Consider the following 20720-nt stretch of genomic DNA (forward strand, 5'->3'; position numbering starts at 1 on the left):
TTGAGCTGCTAGTTGTCCTTTGGACTGCCAGGCACAAAACTGAGGTAAATCAAAGCCTTAATTCACATTCTTCATTTTCACTTAGCCTTGCAAAATGGAGGTGAAAGTGCTGTAGTACAGTCTTCATTAGTTATACTGAAGATCAAAATAAAACCAAATGAGATTTCCCTCATTCAACCAAAATAAATTATTCAGCTCTAAATTGAAAAGAAGGTGATGATTAAAAAAAGTTAAATATGTTAATAAGCACTTTCTTCATGAAGAGATCTCAGTCTGGGTGGAATTACACCCTTATTTGCTACCCGGCTCTTCAACTGTGCCCAAGTGATCCTGATTAGCCAGCTGTACTGCTAAGCCCCAGGACAAACTTGCAGGTAACCAATAGGACAACTTCTTTGTCCTGGGCTATTGCTCACTTTGAGCAAGCTGGCCCAGCTCAGCTGTTGCATGATTAGCAATCCACCTGTCTTATGGGCTGCCACTCTGGGATTGAACTGCTTTTAGCCTAGTCTAAAGGAACTGACACCAAAGCAATGCTAGCATCCAGCCAGGGTGCCCTCCTAATCTCCCTTAGAGCATTGGACTGTTCTAGTTCATTTCAACCAACTCTTCAGGGTTTCAAGGATATTACATTTCTAAAATCTTAAGAAAGAAGTATTTGAAAAGTCAAAGAGCTTGGTGCAGACAATACACTTATTAAAAGTGTAAACCACTACAGGAAAACTTGCCATCTGTGTTCTCCCTTATGCTTTGACCTGAAGGGTGGATGAGTCCCCCAGTAAGCAGGATGAACAACAGATGGGTGATTTAAAGGCAGACACAGTTCACCTGGCCTTTCTGAGCTGGAAGCATAGGGAGAGAAATGAGAAATGTTTAGAAGGGGAGCAAACTGCAAGGCAGAAGCTGGTGCTACTGCTGTGCATGGGCAGGGGAAAGCATTAGACAGAGATCCATAGGAAGCCAGATCTGATACTTTTGCTGTTGTGAAACAGCTCTGCCTAGCCAAAATTAGTCTTCATACCCCCAACAGAAAAAGGGAAAAAAATGTTTTCTTCTTTCAAATCGTTATCAGCACAACACCCTGCTTGCACAATTGGCGTTTACAACAAACTGAAATAAATCTGCTCACCACAAAGCACAGATTTGGACATTTAAGCATCATGGAAAATTCACACTGAAAGCTGGGGGCTACACTCCCCTGGGACTGCAATTACTCAGCACAGGATTGCACAGAACACCTTGCTCCTTGCCTCCCAAAGCACTCTGCAAAGCTACCACACAACTTACTCAAGCACCAAAGAGCATGAAGCTCCAGTTCTTAGCCAGTAGCACTGACGCCTGGAACACACAAAGCAGCTTTGAAATCAGTTTGCCACCCCCACTGATGAAAGGTTTTTAACAAAGACACTTCAGTTGCACAGGATCTGTTTTTCTGGGTCACTCCTAACGTGCACCTTCATATATACAGGTTGGAAATCTTTAATTATAAAGCACATGTAAATTTGTGTAATTAGAACAAAATAGTATAATTTTACATGACAGTTGCAGAAGTGGTTGATAATGTCTTTCGCTTTCTGCCCTACTGGTTACAGCTGTCAGGCAGGCAGACCTAGTGAGCATCAGCAAAGGGCACAAGTTGCAACATGAGAAATTTTATCATGCATGTGATCAACTATTGGAACTGGGGCTCAGCAAGATTGAGACATTTTCTACCCCTGAAGACACTGAAAGCTTATCTGGACAAGGTTCTGAGCAACCTCCAGAGATCCCTTCTAACCTATGCCATTCTATGGTTCTGAGAACTAAACTTCTATCAGACATCAAGCCAACTTCTCCTGCAGTTGAGTATAACTCCTTCATAAACGTGCACTGTAATAGACCCCATCAGACTAAGGGCCAATTTTAAAAGCTATGTTTGTTAACATAAACTGACCAAACAATCTGTCACTATGGAATAGGAAGTTCGCAGATAGGCTACGCTATGGATCCGTGCAGGAGAGGTTTCATTTAGCCCTGGCCTTGACTGTGGGTGGTTGGTCCTTGCTGCTAAGACGTGTGTGCTGATGTCTGGCAGAAGCAAAAGCTCTTGCTCCAAACACCTGGGGAAACAGCACTGGGCCCTGCAGTTGAAATCACTGAGTATCACTGTAATTCATATAAAAATGGAGCAACAAAACAAACAAAAGATGTATGCAATAGCATTGAACACCAAAGAGTTTTGCTATCACAGAACTTACAGAGAAGCAATCTCCAAGACAAACTTGGTTCAAAATTTCCATCCATAAATGCAACCAATCCCACCTGTCGTTCCTCTTCAAGGCGGATTCTTTCCTCTTCTTTCCTCCTTTCCTCCTCTCTCTTTGACTCAAGTTTTCTCCGTTCTTCTCGCTCTGCTTCCTCAGCCTTAAACACAAACAACAAAGAAACCCTTAAACCACCAACAAAGGAAATGCAAGACAGGCTTTAATTTCCCTCAACATACATCTTTTACCTTCATATAAAGACTAAGGGGGACATTCGGTACTATCTTCCTGTATGCGTGTTCAGAAATAATAACCTAATACAACAAGTTGTTATGATTCAACTTTTTCTTGCCCCAGACCTTCAGAATACTTACCATTGTGGTAAGTTTAAAAGTTAATCTTTTGGCTTAAAAATGCGTATTGAGAAGCAGACAAGGCAAGCTTTGTATGTGCACGTACCTTATAATTAGAGGGATATTATGGAATATCATAATAATGCTCTTAAAATTTACTTAGAATGGGCTCTAAGGTAAAGGGAGAAAAGGAAAAAAAAAAAAAAGGAGAAATAAAATCTCTAAAAGCAAATAGATGGATTTTAACATGGGGAGAATCTCTTAAAGAGAATGTTGTACTTGTCTCTTCAAATCTACCAATTCCTACTATTTCTAACCAAACTCAGCAAAGGGAGATTGTCCCGGAACAGTAAAAAATAAACATATTTTGTGTATTGTTTAGAAATCTTTTGTTTCTTAAGTTGTGCTTTAGTGGATTTGTGGTTTTGAATGTTTCACCAAAGACGACTTAACCGAAAAATTTATTTGTCTACATGGGAAAATAAAAATCAGCATGTTTTAAAATGAAACAAAAAGATTCCTCGCTCAACCAAGTGATGCTTATCGTTCAACTTTGCTCACATTTTCCACAAAAAAAAAAAAAAGAAGCTAATTAAACAGAATGACTATGGAAAGCAATGATAAAATGCTTCAAAGGGAGCAAGTGAGAAAAGGATGGTAACTTTATACAACACTCATCAGGTTTGTTCTTAACCAGCCATCCTTTCTATAGGACAAACCACCATGGTGTAAAGCAGGAATTGCATGGACACCTCAGGTACCTCAAATTCTCCTGGGTGTCTGTCACCACCAGTTTTTGCTGAGTATCACTATTCAGGTTTTGTATGTGGCAGGATCACTTACCTCTCTCTGAGCTTTTCTGGCTTGTTTCTCTTCTAATTTCCTCTGCTTTTTTGCTCCAATTTTCCCTGTCACCTGAAGTTCTGGCACCTCCTCAGCATCATCTTCCTCTGCAAGATTGCATTAAAGGGCAAACAACAAGTTGTAAATCATATGTGAAAAGTGCATTTAGGAAACACGACTGCTTCCTAGGAAAGCAGCAGCACATGAAAAGGATACACATGTATATTTCAGACAAGATAGATGGAAAAAGGCAAAAAAAAACCTGCACAAAGTAGGAATAATGAGGCAGCAAAAACTCAAGTCAGAAGTGAAAATGTAGTTGATATTTAAATCCTGGGCTTAATTGCAACAAGACCATATGTAAATAGTTCACTGTTGTATGACAAATGGCTGTTTACAAAGACGATCTCTGCAAATGTGGAATATGAAAGAAGAACTTCTGAAGATGGCCATTTCCTTTCCCTCCTCGTCTCTCACATATTTCATGAGTATCTGGCCACTTTATTTGCTAGACAAAATTACCCCTCGATCTTACCACAGACTGACCATGGCCTTCAAGGAGAGATCATTAGCTTACTCCATCAAACCCTACCTGGAGATGACTGTTGAGTGGCAATTGCCAAAGTTGGTTTGGCAGGGCTGGCAGCAGGATGTTCCCCCATAGAGAACTCTCTCCAGAGAAAGTGATGCCTTTTTATTGCTTTGAAGACACTCAAAGAAATTGCTATTTAAGAAACACATGGATGAACAGTGCTCACCCTTCTTTTATATGCAGAACTAACTCTGAAACACTTTTGTTTTACTAATTTCAATAGACAGTATGGTACCATGGTTAAGCCACTGAGATACATCAACAGAACCAAATGTAACTGAGATCTGCGTAGGTGGCTCTCAACTAATTTAGCTGTTTTCAGGGTATGGAAGTTAAGATGAGGCAGGCTTGCTAGTTTGGGCTTCAGAAACCCTGGCATCTGATCACTGATATGATCAGAAGGGCTCCCCCTGCCTCCATCTCAAAGAAACATTGTTTAATCTGAGTGTCCCCAACACACAGTTGCTTCTATAATTTTGCTGATCCTTAAAAAATATTAGTTTTTAATCCTGGGCCAAGAGGAGGTCCAAATGCAATGGGTGAGCAGCGCAGCGTTAGCAGATACTACTCCTAATTCACAGTTTAACCAAGGAGGTTGTGGATGCCCCATCCCTGGAAGCATTCAAGGCCAGGCTGGATGTGGCTCTACGCAGCCTGGTCTGGTGGTTGGTGACCCTGCACATAGCAAGGGAGTTGAAACCACATGATCATTGTGGTCCTTTTCAACTCAGGCTATTCTATGATTCTAATGCTGGTATTATCCCCTAGAAAATTATTTCTGGAAAAAACCACAAACATGAAACACCACCTCCAACACAACTCAACTCAACTGAAAGCTTGGAGTGCTTCTCAGATTTCATCTATATTGAAGGTACCTGAGCCTGAGGTCAGGCAGAAGCCTAACAAAGCTTTTAAAGCATTTTTCCAGTCCTGCATCAAGCATGCCTATGTTCAGTAATGTCTGCTTTCCCTCAATTTCAAGCATCTGATGCAATCCCTTAGGTCCTGCTTCCTTCCTAGCTTCTTCTAGTGCATGGAGTTACATCCAACAAAAGCCAAGAGACAGTGATGCAGATGCAGCCTGTGATTCAGCAGAGCATTAAGGGTCAACAACGCACTCAACCTGGGTGCAATTAACATCTGCTAAATAAACCTGAACACGCTGACAAGAGGATAAGTACTTGGTTTGAGAGTTTGCTGAATCAATCAGTTATTACAGTGCAAGAATAGCTCCACCAAAAGCAGAGAGGATGTTGCACAAAACCAGATTGTTTTGTTTTCTTAAACAGAAAGAAGCTACTGGAAGCTATAATTTCAGCCACATGAAAGTGCTTTTCACATACTCACATATAGCTGACAACAGTCCACTGTACCATGCACTGTAACTGCTGGTGTGCTTCAAATGTGATGTGACAATCTGGTTTACACAAATACGGCTTTCAGTGAACCTCAGCTTTTCCTTAGTGTTTTAGAGGCAAAACAACATTTAGCAGTCATGCAGGTGTTTGAACCCCTTGAAATTTAAACAGTTCCTTTCAAAAATACCTTCCAGTACCATAAAATAACCATTAGTATACTGGTGTTCTCTGTCAGGACAGGAATTTGCACAGTTAGTGTACAGAGAAAGTAGAAACACCAAGTGAAACGTCCCACATCGTGATTTTGGATACCTTTGACATCAGTGTCAAAAGGTCTTGCTTCCTCCTTAGTTTTGGAAGTGAAGCAAATAAACTCCAAGGTCAAATTTCAAGGTCAGGCTGGAAAGGGCTCTGAGCACCTGATGGAGTTGTGGGTGTCCCAGGTCACTGCAGGGGGGGGGGGGTTGGACCAGATGGTCTTTACGTGTCCCTTCCAACTCCAATCTATCTATGATTTGATGATTGCCATCCCCCAAAAAGAGTACAAGCAGTAGATATGACTACTCACACTCAACTCTTCAGGCATGGCTAGCTGCTTGATTTACTATTTACACAACACCTTACAAAAAGGATAGTAAAAAGAAGGGAAGGTAGCAGGCAAAACAAAATTAATCCTGAAGACAGGAGACATATGCATGCTATTGAGATTGAATATGACACCAGCTACTGGAAAGGAATTAGTCCACCATATGGAAAGGTGTGGGTATTCATGAGCAACACAGCACTGCAATGGCATAATAATGACTTTTTTTTTTAATTTTTAAGTCTGGTAGCTACCCAGTCTAGGAAACAAATGAGACATATGCTTATTAATCTGTAGCCACAAGATCAGCCTACGCTGCGGATAGGAAAAGGACAGTAAACAGAGGACATGAGCCCCTTTGAGCAGAAGTCAAACAACTTCAAGCTCTTTCTTGAACCAAGCCATATGGCATAACCGAGAAACCACACACCTACCCCTTCTGCACACCATCTGTGCTTGTCTCAAGGGCAGGAAGAACACTGTGGATACTTTGATATCACTAACTCTCTAAATGAAGAGTAGCAAGTCAAAAGTAACTTTTGATTCACTAGTTAGGATATTAGTAGTCGAAATTTAACTGTACTAGAAAGGTTTTCCTACTGATTAAGCACTAAAATTATTCCAATTATGTGCATTAATATTACTCTATTTCCACCTGTTTCACAAGAACACCATGGGACCACAACAGCATTTATGTGCCACTAAGTGGAGATAACAACTGTAATTAATTTTAGATATTATTCCCCTCCCCCAAATATTCATGCAAGACCTTTTCATGTAAGATTTTTTCATGTAAGATTTGAATGCTGGATTTAAAGAGTAATAACAGGCATTTTAACATGGCCAATTACTACAGATTATAAACTTATATAGACTTTCTTATTTATTTCGTGCTTTGTCTCTCAGTTGTGATTAATACTCGTAGAGGAAAACATGCAATCCTAACCCTCCAATGTCTTGCCAAGAAAAAGAAGAGAGGAATCTATGATTTAATTTATGTTAGAACCATTAGCTTTACCTTATATTTTAACTTACAAGCTAGAGGCTATGACAGGATTATTAAAAGCTCTTGGCTTTATCATTATCAATTGTGTAGAAGTAAATCCATTTAAATTTAACCCAGCTTTCACTGCGCTGTGTATTTCAATGTCTGTTCTCAGATGTACAGGGCTAACTACTCAGGGGAAGGCAAGGAATATTGAACTAACTACTGAGAGAAAGGCAAGGAAAAACCTGCCCAAGGAGGTTGTGGATGCCCCATTACTGTCATCTGACAACAAATGGGATCTAAAATTAACGCTACTTATTCTCATTACTCCATGCCACAAACAATCCACAGTGTGACTCCAATTCATCCCTTTTCCTTCCTTCCCTTCCACTGCTTAGCTTGGCCTCTCCTGCTCCAATTATTAATCCACACATATTCATTTCTTGCAGTAAATTTTTGGCTTTGCCGTAGCTAGCCCCACAAAGCCACCTCTGTTTGGGTTTAGTTTAAATTAAGATGCAACAGAGATAATCAAGTCTGCTATCAAGCTGGGCTATTAGGAGCAAGCTAACCACACAAATTCAGAACTCTCCTTCCAGGCACATGCACTGTGCTACAAGCATGCAGAACAGATACACTTTGAAGCACATAGATTTGAATGACAGCTGCCTCTATTGCAGTGGGCTGCAAGACAGCAGCATTATGACTAGATTGAAGTTGTGCAACACAAGCCAAACCCTTCTGTTCTAAGCCACATTGAAGGAGCACAGTTCAGGGGCTTCAGTCATTTGGAGAATTACTTTGTCACCCATGAAAAGTATCTCCCCAGCAATCTTTGGTCATCAGAAAATATTAATAGACGTTGACTTTCTCAAAGGAGATGACCTCCTTTGAGTATTCAACTAACCACTGAGAAACATTACTCAGCCAAACCGAGCCAGCGTAGGCAGCTGGCTAGCAGCAGTGTCCCCACAGTGCAGCGCAGCCCACATGGAACCCATGAATAAGGGACCTATATACACAGCGTGGGCTGTAATTCTGGTAGGAAAGTCAAGGCATTTATTGCTTCCCTCTTTGTTTTCTGTCTGTACCAACCTGCAAGTAATTTAGTAATTTAGGTGCTTTACCCCACCCAAGCTATAGGAAGAAATTACAGTCTGACTTAGATCCATGTGCAGTGGGTGGAGATTTGAATATTCAATCAGTTACTATCCCTGGCTGTACTAAATGATTCCTCCTTACCTGGACATGCAAGGAAATGAGGCTAAGCCTAACAACTACAGAAGGGATAATTAAAAGCCACAGTTTTTGCCCCCCCCCACCCATTACTCTGTAAGAGATTTTGATACTGGCACAATATGACAACTCAGCACAGGCAGCAGAAACTGTGGGCTACTACTTTACCCTTGAAGCTCAGGTTAGATGGAAAACAGAAAACCTTCATGCTAACCACAACTCCAAAGCCTGCAAGGGTTGCTTTGAGCCCATTTCCTAACGTCAGCAGAACTGGCTCCTGGCAGCCAGACTACTTCAGTGGTAACAGCAGTTCCTACCTGACACCATTTCTACATCTGTGGCAGTAACATTGGCAGTGAAAAAAAATCCTCTTAAGCTGTAGATGTCTAGAAGCCTTCTAAAGCAACAAGAAGGCTTAGAAATCAAGAGCGAAGAAACCAGACTGGCTTGTTCTCAGTATGTCTCTCTACACCACCAAATAACTTCACTCTTCAGCCATGAGTGCCCTGACTGATCCTGCACTGCACAGCTCTGCGTGCATTCCAGGCTCTTTTCTCATGCGAGTCAACTCATTTTTGTAACACAGAACTGAGCTGTGGTTGTTGGGACAACTTGCTATTTCAATAGGTTAAAGGGAGGCGGCAATGACACAGCAAAAATGCACGTGGCCTCTGCCCAGAGGAGACAAATCCTAGAGGATATTCCAGGATTATGCCACATGGCCATAGAGTGGGCTTCAAAACATGTCATTCATCCTTCTTAGTATCACAGAATCACTCAGGATGGAAAGGACCTTAAAGATCGAGTCCAACCACGACCTAACCATACTATCCTAACTAACAACCCTCCACTAAATCATGTCCCTGAGCACCACATCCAAACAGTTTTTATACACATCCAGGGATGGAGACTGAACCACCTCCTTGGGGAGCCTATTCCAGTAGTTCCTTCTTCCCTTGAAGAAGCAAGGGGGAAACTAAGGACAGATGCTTCTTTCCACAGCTGTACTATTAATGCCTACATGCAGCCTCCAAAGGCTGTGTTACTGCTGAACAGTAGTGATCAGGCACTTGGAAAAGCCATCCCACCATATGAATGGGAAACAAACCAAAAATACGTGGAAGTACAAAACAGAAGAAAAGAGCAAGAAGTTGTTTCAATATGAAAAAGACATTAAAAAAAATAGAAGAAATGTCATTTCAAAGAAAACTTCATGCAAGAGCTGCAACACTTGCATCTGATATACAGAAGGCTGCAGAAGAATTATTTATAAAATCCAATGACACAGCCTCGCAGACTCACTAACAGTGACAAAATAAGAGAAGTCATTTGCTTTGACAGCTCACTTTCAGCCTCTGGCATAAAAACTTTTGATGTCTGGAGTTTAAGGAAAAAGCTTTTTCAATTTCATTTTCTTTGCAGGATGTTCTCACGTGGAAAGAAAGAACCAAAGTTGAAGAGTTCAGGCCTGTCAGTTTTCCATTTGTGCAACTGTTGGACATAATTAGCTTGGAGAGCATGTTTACCTGCCAACGTAAGCGGAAAATGCTTCCTACAAACTGCATGACAAGAAAGCCAAAAGAAAGTGCAATTATCCCCCAATTATGGCATCGCTCAGATGCGTGCTAACCACTTCTCACTAGCCTAGGCCAAAGCCATTACCTGGATCCCCACTGCAAACTCAAATGAAGCAAGTTCCACTTCTATTAACACTTGAGCAGAAACCTTACAAATTTAACCTACTATCTGAGAGCAAAAGGAATTCAGTTAGAATCACGGTGATAACATCTTTGTGGAGTAACAGAGATGCGTGAAGTTTCACCAGAAGAGTGAGTGGGATGTGTGGGGTATAGAAAGGTGTTATTCATTACTGTTTTCTTGCCTATAACCACACTAAAGAAGTACAGCTATTAACCGTAGATCCTGCACAGGACCAAGGGACTCATTGCCAACAATCTGCTGGCAGGCAGAAAAAATGCTGCAGTCAGCAGCGATCTCAGCTAATTGGGCTTGATCCTGATCACCAACCAGATGGTTTCTCAGAAAGTAAACTCCAGATTTTGCAAAGTTCATTAGGGAATTCATGCTTCCCACCAATTTGCACTTAACACTGATAACGTAGAGCAAGGCGATGATTCTATTTACCTCAATTTAACCTGCATGTCTAAGAGGAAATACAAAAGGCAGTTTCTGTGAAGCAAGAAGAGCAGCTGTAAAGACAAAGAGACCACAGACAAGCTGCATATGATTCCCAATCCATTAAAATGAATGCTTTTCTTCATGAGCCAATCGTACCCCAGCATCTACTGCTGAGGCTCAGTTTAATACCTGGAAGCTCAACTGCACCAAGCATTACCTTCCACCCATTCCTCTGCCTGCTGTGCTCTCCTCTGGGCCATCATCCGGTTTCCCAGGTTCCTCCGGCGCCTTGGCATCCCATCGCCTCGCTCTTCAACATAGGGCCGAGGTCTGACTGCTGCAGCCACATCTTGTTGGTGCTCCTCATCAGCTGCAAAAGGGAAATAAAACCAATGAGAGCTGTTATCCTTGCTTGCTACAGTTGTCCTTTTGCCAGTCAGCTTTTGCAACCAGAAGCACAGTGCTAATGCCGTGTATGTATCACAGCATTTGTCCCTGTTCTACCACATTGATTCAAACTACAGGTCTGCCAATAAATCTGCATGCAAAAAGCAAGCAGAAGTCTGCCTACATCTTCAAAGGTCATGCAGCACTCATCACCAAACTCTCTGCATATACTTGCTGTTAATTAAGATTGGAGGAATATAACAGGAACAGTTGAGAGACGGTACAAGAGGAGGTGATGGACCGTGGGCCTGGTTCAGAAGTTCTCCTCAGACCCCCTCCCCCTCCAACAGTTTCTCCTCGAGACCTCCATGACCCCACTGTTAACTACAGCAGTCATGCCAGAACAATGATGATAATCCCAGATTATCCTCAACAGCTGCTTTGCATATTCCGTTGATAATTGCACGTTCTGTTGATAAGAGAATCTCGTATTTGTGTATGCTGTTACTTGCTCAATCCTGCAAAGTATTAACCACTCTGACCCTCATGCAGCTCAGTATTCAAACTGTCTCAGAAAACCACAGAACTCCTCATTTACTTAAACTTGGGACACATTTTTGGGCTTTCCTGGATTATGCGGTGTCCCAGCAGGAGTATAAAGTGCTCTCTACATTCTGCCAAATCTCCAGCAGACTCTGATCCAAAATGCCTTCCTAAATAAAACCACCATTAGCATATCTGTCATCAGAAAATAACATTCATTATGACTACATCTATACGACGATCAAAGGTGTGCTTGCAGCTCATCCCAGTATACCTCAACTAGCTTCAAAGCTGCCAACTTCAGTGCTAATAACAACGTAGCTGCAGCAGCACGGAGCTCAGAGTGAGCAGGGGAAGTATTTGGCCACCAAAGCTATTTGCAGTTCAGGACTGCTGCAACAATGCTGTTAGCAGACCCCCAGGAAGCTCTCAGCACAAACACGCACCGTGACATTTTGAACTGAGTCACTGCACTATCGCACTGCTGTCACCCTCCTGTTCTCATCCACTCCTTCTGTCTGGGGACCAAACCAGAGCTGTAATAAATGACAGCACACAGGCTCTCGCAATCAGATAACATTGCTTCAGGACTTGCTCAGGCTTATTTATAGCGTGATGATGCTTATTCTGAAGGCTACTGAGCAGAGAGGGAAGCATTATACTGCACAATAGCAGTTCACTTACTGGGAACGTTACTAAGTGCCAGAAATATTTGTAGTCTGCAAAAAGACTTTTTATACACATGCAATATTTCTCTCCATAAATGACTGAGATACCCTGCAATTCAAACCTCAGTATCCCTCCAGCTGAAAGCTTCGATGTGTCTACCTCAGTATTTTCCAAAGGTGGTTCTGCACAGCATATTAGCTGTGAAGCTCTAACGTCCATTCATTCTGGGGCTTGGTTTTGGTTTCCATCGTCCTGTGAAACAGAGACTGCTTTGCATTTTATGAAAGAAGAATCTATTTATGAGACACGTATTCATTTCAAGCTGACATTTTTAACCCTTCACGGAGAGGCACATGTGAATGAAGCTATCCTGTTTCCTCAGTTTAATTCTCTCCATGTGACACGGCAGTATCTCAAAGCTGACCACTTTTAATGGGGCTCAGAAAATAGTAAACCAACAAAATCTGACCTATATAATGGTCAAATCCATGAGGTAGCTGTTGGGCAATACTTATCTTTTCAGATCTCCAAAGCATTCAGAGAAGCAACAGAAGACACCTAGACATAATAGGTCGTAATTTAGCAGAAAAAGATACACTTTACTGCATCTCTTTCTTTCCCACTGCCCGCAGCTTTGCTTTGCAAAGCGTTCAGCTGGAAATCATCTGGGAAACGTGTTTATTCCTTGTATATCCATCCATCCTTCATGAGGGGGAGGAGAAAAGAATTACCTCATCTACGTGCAACGTGCTTATACCTGCTGTTTGTCAGGGGTCAAAGATGTGTCTGTGCAGCTCAGGACTCACCTGCTCCCTCCAGTATCTAGGAATTTAATGTGCTCTCCTTCTCTTTCCACTCCCTTCTGCTCTGGAAATAGCAGACTGAGCAGGGGTGTGACTGGTGGTTGCAAACAGCACAGAGAATACACTTAAAAACCACCTTATTCACATTCTCAGAACCAGATTGACTGTCGAATTTGGGGTCAAGCATGATTTTCTGTCAGGTCAGGCCCCGGTGTTTTTCACCCCCTCCTGCAGCACAGGGTGTGGTTTGGCTGCTGTGATTATCTGGATATATCTCAGTTCATTTTCCTGTAGCTGCAGAGGTCTCAGACTGAGAGGCACCCCAGGCTAGCCAGTTCATGCATAGATTAGTCACACAAGAACTAATGAGACTTGATACAGAGCCATTCAAGTGAAACTCAATGACCAACGTTATATAGGTCAGACAAATTGATCCAGGAGTTGCTTGATGGTTTGCAGAATGGCAGGCCAGAATAAATTAATTAGATAAAGCCCTCAATTAACAGGCAATACAAACAAAAAATTAGAGATGTCTGGAAAATGGATGCTGCTTCACAGCTCGGTTTAGCTTTTATTCTAAGCCTTAAGATCCCTGCTCTCAGCTTTCCAAAATGCCAAGGAACCAAAAAACAGGAGCAAAAACCTCATCTTGGGGGACAGGTTTGCTGCCACACTGAGATCTCTGCATTTTCAGAGACATCAGCACAGTGCAGAGGCAGTAACATTATTTCACACAGCTTGTCAGGCAGTGCACAGCAGTAGCTGTGAGCCTGCACTTATGCTATCAGAACTCTTAGAGAAGCAGAGCAGAACTTTGCTCTGAAGACAGAACTCTTTCCTAAACTGGATGCAAAGCACCACTGTTGTATCACTACAATGAATACTGTGAAATCTTTCAGCACCTCGACTTTCTAGGACCTAATTTTACAACCCCCAAGTAGAAACCTGCTCCTTTCTGAAACTATGCAAATTTCCACTTGCTCAGAGCAAATACATTTTTTCCCTGATAAGCAATCTTTTGCCTATCACAGCACGTTATACTCAGCTCTATCAGATAAGCAAGTCCATCAGTTTAACACCTGGGCTGGCAAGTTCCAAGGCAGTCCTCAAGACAGCAGGGAGAGCAGAGCTCCACCTGCTGCACCTTTAAGCACCAGCTATGCTTTCCTCTGCATTTACAGCATCCAGCATCTTTCACCTTCCAGCAAACCCATGCTGTGAAATTCAATGAGAAAGTGACTCAAAATGCAACAGGTGGAAGTTTACTGGGTGTCCCTTTAGCAGCACTTTTGCACGGTCCTGCTTATCCTACTAGGGCCCGTGTCCAAACAGATATGCCACACGTGCGTCAAACCCAGCAACGCTACCTTTTTTTCTACCCTCAGCAGAACAAGCCCAGGCATGATCTTGCTGGAAAGACCGTGCTGCTTGAAGTGACCTTTCTCAGGAAATACAAAGCTACAGCAGTTACCTGATCACTGGCCCCCGACATGATGAGCAGCCTGTTTTTGAAGACATTAAAGGGTAATTCCACAAGTGAGAGCATAAACAGTCATCATTCCCCAAGCCTCAAACATTCTAAGAAGGGAGGGCTACCACCAACTCCCTAAGGTCAAGCTTCCATTGTTTCAAGTTCTTTCCATGCAATAGGATACATTTAGAGGCAGGTCTGCAGCAGCTTCCTTTTCTAAGACAAAAGACAACAAATTCCCCTCGAAGACTTAATCTTGAAGAAATCTAAATACACTGTAACCTCAGCAGTTGTGTAAAATAATTTCTGCTGTGCAAGGAGAATGAAGTCATCCCCACACACTGAAATGACATAGAGGAGTTTTTACTGGTAGAAAACAAGCTGCCCGTTTTCTTCTAGCAGACAGTAAAATAAGGCGAGACCAATTAGGAGGTGTCACAAAGATGACGCTGAAGAAGTGACTTCAAAACAATTGCATTATTCTGAATATAAACTAATTGTAACCAGGCTGCTCAAAAATAGCATGGAAGCTTCCCAAGGAGTCAGATCAGTTAAAACAACAGTTTGGGCTTCAATTTAGTTAGGATTTTTATAGGCTTGAGTGGGAGAGAAAAAGAAATCCTCTCCAACCTCGCAGCTTATGATTTGGGTAAGCTGTAACACAAGTCAAGCTCAGGAAATAATTCATCTCCAGCAGTCTCAGTTCTCTGGGGCAGGAATCACACGGTTTTCCCAGAAGATCAGCTCTAAGCAATAAGGAATCAAGATGATTAGAGGGCTGAGCACCCCTCCTATGAAGAAAGGTTGAGGGAACTGGGCTTGTTTAGCTTGGAGAAGAGGAGGCTCCGGGGAGACCTCATGGTGGCCTTCCAGTACTTGAAGGGAGCGTATAAACAGGAACGACTGTTTACAAGGGTGGATAGTGATAGGACAAAGGGGAATGGTTTTAAACTGAGACAGGGGAGGTTTAGGTTGGATATGAGGAGGAAGTTTTTCACTCAGAGGGTGGTGACGCACCTCAACAGGTTGCCCAAGGAGGTTGTGGATGCCCCACTCCTGGAGGCATTCAAGGCCAGGCTGGATGTAGCTCTGGGCAGCCTAGTCTGGTAGTTGGCGACCCTGTTTTTAACTGATCAGTATAGACTCTTATGACTCTGTGCTTCCACTAAAGGCATTTTCTCCCTACTGAAAAAAAACAAGCAACACTATTAAAGCTACCTTACTCCCCACAGCAGAAAGAGAAACAACCAATGCCAAAACCAACCCCAGTGCTGGGCTTCCCAGTTCAAGACAGGCAGGCAGAAAACTGCTGGACAGGCAGGCAGAAAACTGCTGGAGAGAGCCCAGCAGAGTGCCAACTAAGATGATGTGCACCTGGAACATCTTCTGATGGGAAAAGGCTGAGAGCCCTGGGGGTGTTCACCTGGAGAAGAGAAGGCTGGGAGGGATCTGATCAGTGCTTATCAATATTAAACGGGTGGGTGTCAAGTGGATGGGGCCAGACTGTTTTCAGTGGTGCCCAGCATCAGGACAAGGGGCAGTGGGCACAAAGCAGAGCCCAGGAAGTTCTATAGAAGCATGAGTTAGAGCTTCCTTGCTGCGAGGGCAGCACAGCTGCCCACAGGGGCGGTGGGGGGTTATCCAAACCCACTTGGATGCTTTTCTGTGCGCCGTGCTATAAGAAATTGCTGGGGGGGCGGGGGGAGTTGGACTGAGGGGATCTCCAGTGGTCCCTTCAGCTCTATGAAATCAACACAAAACGACCCCCCGAAGCACCATAACTCCTTCCATTTGGAAACACGGCCACGCAGAGGTGGATAATGCTGCATCATCCCATCCCCAAACAGAGCTGCGTGCTCAGCGCTGGCGTGGCCGGGAGAGGAACGGGCGAGCCGTGCCCACTCAGGGGAAGGCCTGAGGCGAGGCCTCACCCCCTCCCCCCCACACACGGTTACTATGGAGACGCCCCCCCCGCCCCCAGCGGAGAGGTGAACGAGAGCTCGGCGCTGCGAGCCCGGCCGTGCCGCCCCGACCCACCTGCCGGAGCCGAGCGGCGAAAGAGAGTGGCGAAGAAGAGAAGGACGGCGAGGAGCGCGGCCACAACGGCGAGCAGCACCGCGTCCATCCTCAGCGCCGGCACGGCCCGCCCCGCCGCAACCACTGCGCCCGGAGAAGGGGGGGAGAGAGAAGGAGAAGGGGGGCGGCACTTGGTACGTTCCGCCCCGCCCCGCGCGGGCTGTGAGGGAGGAGGCGGCGCTTCAGGCAGGCGGGCAGTTATGAGGCTGTGTGAGCTGCCTGTGCGTGATCGTTGCTCTAATCTAACCTAGCCATAGAATGGCTTGGGTTGGAAGGGACCCCAAGGATCATCACGTTCCACTTCCCTGCCGCAGGCGGGGCCACCAACCTCCACATCTGGCACTCACCCAGGCTGCCCAGGGCCCCATCCAACCTGGTTATTGAACACCTCCAGGGATGGGGTATCCACAGCCTCTCAGGGCGGCTATTCCAGCACCTCACCGCTCTCTCTGTGAAGAACTTCTCCCTGATATCCAATCTAAACCTTCCCTCCTTGAGCTTAAAGCCATTCCCCTTTGTCTTATCTCTATCTACCCGAGTCAAAAGTTGATTCCCCTCCTGTTTATAACCCCCTTCTGATTACTGGAAGGCTGCAATGAGGTCACCCCGCAGCCTTCTCCAGGCTGAACAAGCCCAGCTCCCTCAGCCTGTCTTCATCTGACATCAATGCTGCTCTCCTGCCAAGTGGAGCATCCCAATGACAGGGCAGGTGTGGGGTCCTGCACCTGGGGAGGAAAGACAGCACACGTCAGACTGGGGGCTGAGCTGCTGGAAAGGAGCCCTGCAGAAGAGGTCCTGGTGGTCCTCCAGAGGTCCCTTCCAACCCAAGCTGTTCTATGATTCTATGTTATTCTCTGTGTGACAGCCCAAAGCAGTCTGGGTGCTCAAGTGTCCTGCAGCCACACGCCGGCACATAGCAAATAAAATGGGTCCAGAAAGAAGCATGATTGCAGTGATTTTACTTTTGTTTGTTTGATTGCTTAACTTGCTGTCATTTCTGCTCTGCTTATTAGCAGCAGGCTGGTGCAAAGGGAGCTGGTTGCTCCTGGATGCTGTTTAGCCATCATCCAGCCAATGGCCTTGGTCTGCAGCCAGCCCTTGCTTGTATGAGTTTGCTTACATGATCCTTACAGCCTTTAATAGTATGGTCGTGTTAAAGATGTGCTCTCATCTGAGCCTCAGTGGGATGCAGAGGTAGAAGATGAGTTTTTCCTGTAGGTGTCACCATTATGCCATATAGAAACAGCTTCAGCTCTGCAGGAGATGAAACCCTGACTCAGTTGCTCAGCTCGGTTTGGTTGTGCCACCTGGGTCTTCCTCAGAACCATGTTACATCCCTGGGGCTCTATCTCTCAGATGCCTTTCTATATTTTTCCTTGTTTAGATCTGTGAAAGTCCCTCTGGTTCCTTTAATAAGCAAAACATTCCTCTGGTTTCTTTCATATTCAAAGGGCTTTGAGGCTGAATCCCTACCAAGACACTAGGAAAACCTATGTGAATTAGCAGGGCAGCATGAAGGCTGTGATGAGCTGTGGGTGTTAACGAGTTAACCTCATCCCACTCAGTGCAAATACTGCAATACAGCGGGACTGAAGCAATCCCAAATCTGCAAACCCAAGCGATTTCCTCATTGCTTGATCCCGACGCTGACAGTTTTTGGGCCAGGAAAGAAATGTACCCTGAGCCCTGTGGCCAGCTGGCACAAAATGCCCTCTTCCTTGCTGGTCTTGGAAAGCGTCTTGCTTTCCAGACGAAGGTGGCTGGATGTGAGCTGTCTGCTGGGAGGTATTCTTGGACTGTTCTGTACCTGGGAATTATCTAGGAAAAAGCAAATGAGCACCCAAATTTGTCCCAGCGAACTTTCTCACAGTTTTCCTGCATGGATGATTACTTTCCAGTGCTTGAGCATGCCCAGATTTACAGTATAGATGTATCTTCAGTGTAACAGTATATTTACAGGGTGAAATAACACTTTTCTGTGCCTGCTCCCTGCCACTTGGATACGTACCTTTGGTATTCTTCCAAACACTCATCCATAAATGTGTTAAGGAATGGATGCATTTCTGCATCCACTCTGTTGTGCCAGCACCTTCCAGGAAGCACTCAGAATGGCAGCATCAGATGGTGGGAGGTCTCCTAGCAGCGTGCCAGAAATGCTGTGTGCACTGAAAGAGCTACAGATGTATTTTATTGATACAATGAGCTGATGCTTTATACATGGGACTGACCAACTGGGACTGGGTTGAACCAACTGATAGCTCAGCACCTCCTCGAAGCATCTAAAGAGCCACAGCTCCAATACGAACTAAACTTGCTCCTGCCTTAAATTTACCTTAAGCAGAAAAATCTAACTAGAAGTAACAGCCAAGATCAAAACACAGTCTTGGTTCTTGTTAATGAAACAGCAAAATTAAGATGCATGAAAACAAGCTAAAGGAAAATTAGGCTCTGTTTGCATTCGTTTCTTGTGCTGGAGTTACTGAAGTTTTTGTGTGCACAGGTCCATGTGTCAGGGCTCTGCTGCAGAGCAGAACTGCATCCCTGCATGTGGCTCTGGGCAGCCTGGTCTGGTGGTTGGCAACCCTGCACATAGCAAGGGGTTGAAACCAGATGATCATTGTGGTCCTTTTCAACCCAAGCTATTCTATGATTCTATGAACTTGTTTCTCACCAGGGGACAGTTCCTATTCATTTTCATCTGCCTGCTTTAGAGTCCATGGCACGTCAGGAGGTGCTCTAGGTTTGAAGCCATCACAGGTTTGCCTGATGGTGGTGTATTTCATGACCATTCATTTCTTCTCTGAAGATCTGAGTGCCTGCTCATCCCAGCTGCTTCTGGGACAAATATGCAGATATTCCCAGCTGCTATCTGGGACAGGTATGCACCTGAGTGGTGCAGGGAGTGAGCTCTGGACGTCAGCTCAGGGCCTATTTCTCCTTAAAAGCTGGGGGGAAGATCCGAGACAAACAATGCCATAAAAATAGAAATCTACAAGCAACCCAGTGAGGCTAAAGATTTCCTTGAGTGAGCCTTCAAACGTGTTTGGAGGTGGAGACTGCTGTGCTGATAGGGGATTAAAGACAACACGTTTGTGAAGCAAAATCCGTAGGACTGAAATTCTGAGGGTCTCCTCCTGTGTAGCTGCAGAGGAGGATTTACCTTTGTGGCGTGACTCAGCCCAGCAGGCAGGGCGCTGGGTTAAGCTGCAAGGGCAGTGTGGGTTAGAAGTGATTCTCCACCATTTCTTGGTGTGTACTGAAGCAAAACCAAGACCTTAATGAAGCCATGCAGGGTGTGCAGGTTTATATGTCCTGCCCTGTAGCTGGGGCTGTCCCTGGTTATTGCACTAAACCTCCTGGTTCAGGAGTGTGACAGCGGCTGTGTGATTGTCCTTTTACCTATTTGTCCGTGCTGTTTTATTCCTATCTTCTGGCTGTAGATTGTACAGCAGGGCTCCTAGATGAAGTTTCATGGAAACAGAGGCATTCCCAAAAAAAGAGGCGTGTTCCAGGCTTGTGCTTACTGCTGTAAATCACCCTCAGCTGATTCCATGCAACTCAACTGAGCTCGCTCTCAACACCAGGGAAGTTACTATTCTGTGCCTGGCATTTTGTGGCTGAACATCAGAGATAAAATCATTGACCTTCTTCACAAAGTCAGTCCTGGGGAGGACAGCCATGACACAAATAGCGGTGTTATTAACCTGCAGTAGCTGCTATCGTTCTGGATATCTTTCATCCAGCGTGGCTGAGGTGGCACAGCCGCTTCCCCCCCAGCCTGGCCTGCCAAGCTGTTTGTTCCAGCTTTAATGAGCTTCCTGTATCTTTTCAAAATGTAAATCGTAACCGCTTTAGAAGGCATTAGTTAAGAAGTCTGTCACTGCAGCCCCAGTTTAATTTCATCTGTCGGTTCACTTGTTTCAATTAAAATGCATTTAATTAAAAAAGCTGTCTTGTTCTCAGGGCAGTCATCGCCATCTGAAGCCAACGGGTGACAGAGCTGTGACTCAGATGGCAGTGTGAGTGGTCGCTGGTCCTTAGCAGCGCTGGGGTCGAAGTGGTGGAAAAAGTATCTCTGTGATTTTAGGCTGTCTGTGTGGCACTGGGAATTGGACTCAGTCATCCTCGTGGGTCCCTTCCATCCGTGAAGCTGTTCAAGGCCAGGTTGGATGAGGCCCTGGGCAGCCTGGTCTAGTATTAAATGTGGAGGTTGGTGGCCCTGCCTGTGGTGGGGGGGGGGGGGGGGGGGGGGGGGGGGGGGGGCGGGAGATTAATGATCCCTGAGGACCCTTCCAACCCATTCTGTGATTCTGTGGTCGGGGTATTCTGTGACTCCATATCCACCAGCACTAAGGAAAAAAAAGCAGTGATGTTGAAACATGGCTCTATTTCTGCTGCACGGAGGCGCATTGGAGAAATCCAGGACAACCTGCCCT

The 20720-nt window shown here is 44.7% G+C and overlaps 1 protein-coding gene across 1 annotated transcript in view; it reads right to left on the reverse strand.

The window, feature by feature from the left end:
- DDRGK1 (DDRGK domain containing 1) overlaps window positions 1–16363 on the reverse strand; it is a 30133-nt gene extending 13770 nt beyond the window's left edge. Inside the window, exons 1-4 of the mRNA XM_015286028.4 lie at window positions 16246–16363; window positions 10553–10705; window positions 3440–3546; window positions 2302–2403 (exon numbers count right to left, since the gene is read on the reverse strand). Coding sequence (XP_015141514.3) covers window positions 2302–2403; window positions 3440–3546; window positions 10553–10705; window positions 16246–16333 — 450 coding nt within the window. The 5' untranslated portion in view covers window positions 16334–16363. The remainder of the gene's footprint in view (window positions 1–2301; window positions 2404–3439; window positions 3547–10552; window positions 10706–16245) is intronic.
- Window positions 16364–20720: the final 4357 nt, after the last annotated feature.

This window comes from Gallus gallus, chromosome 4, assembly GCF_016699485.2.
Source record: "Gallus gallus isolate bGalGal1 chromosome 4, bGalGal1.mat.broiler.GRCg7b, whole genome shotgun sequence".
Classification (NCBI taxonomy): domain Eukaryota; kingdom Metazoa; phylum Chordata; class Aves; order Galliformes; family Phasianidae; genus Gallus; species Gallus gallus.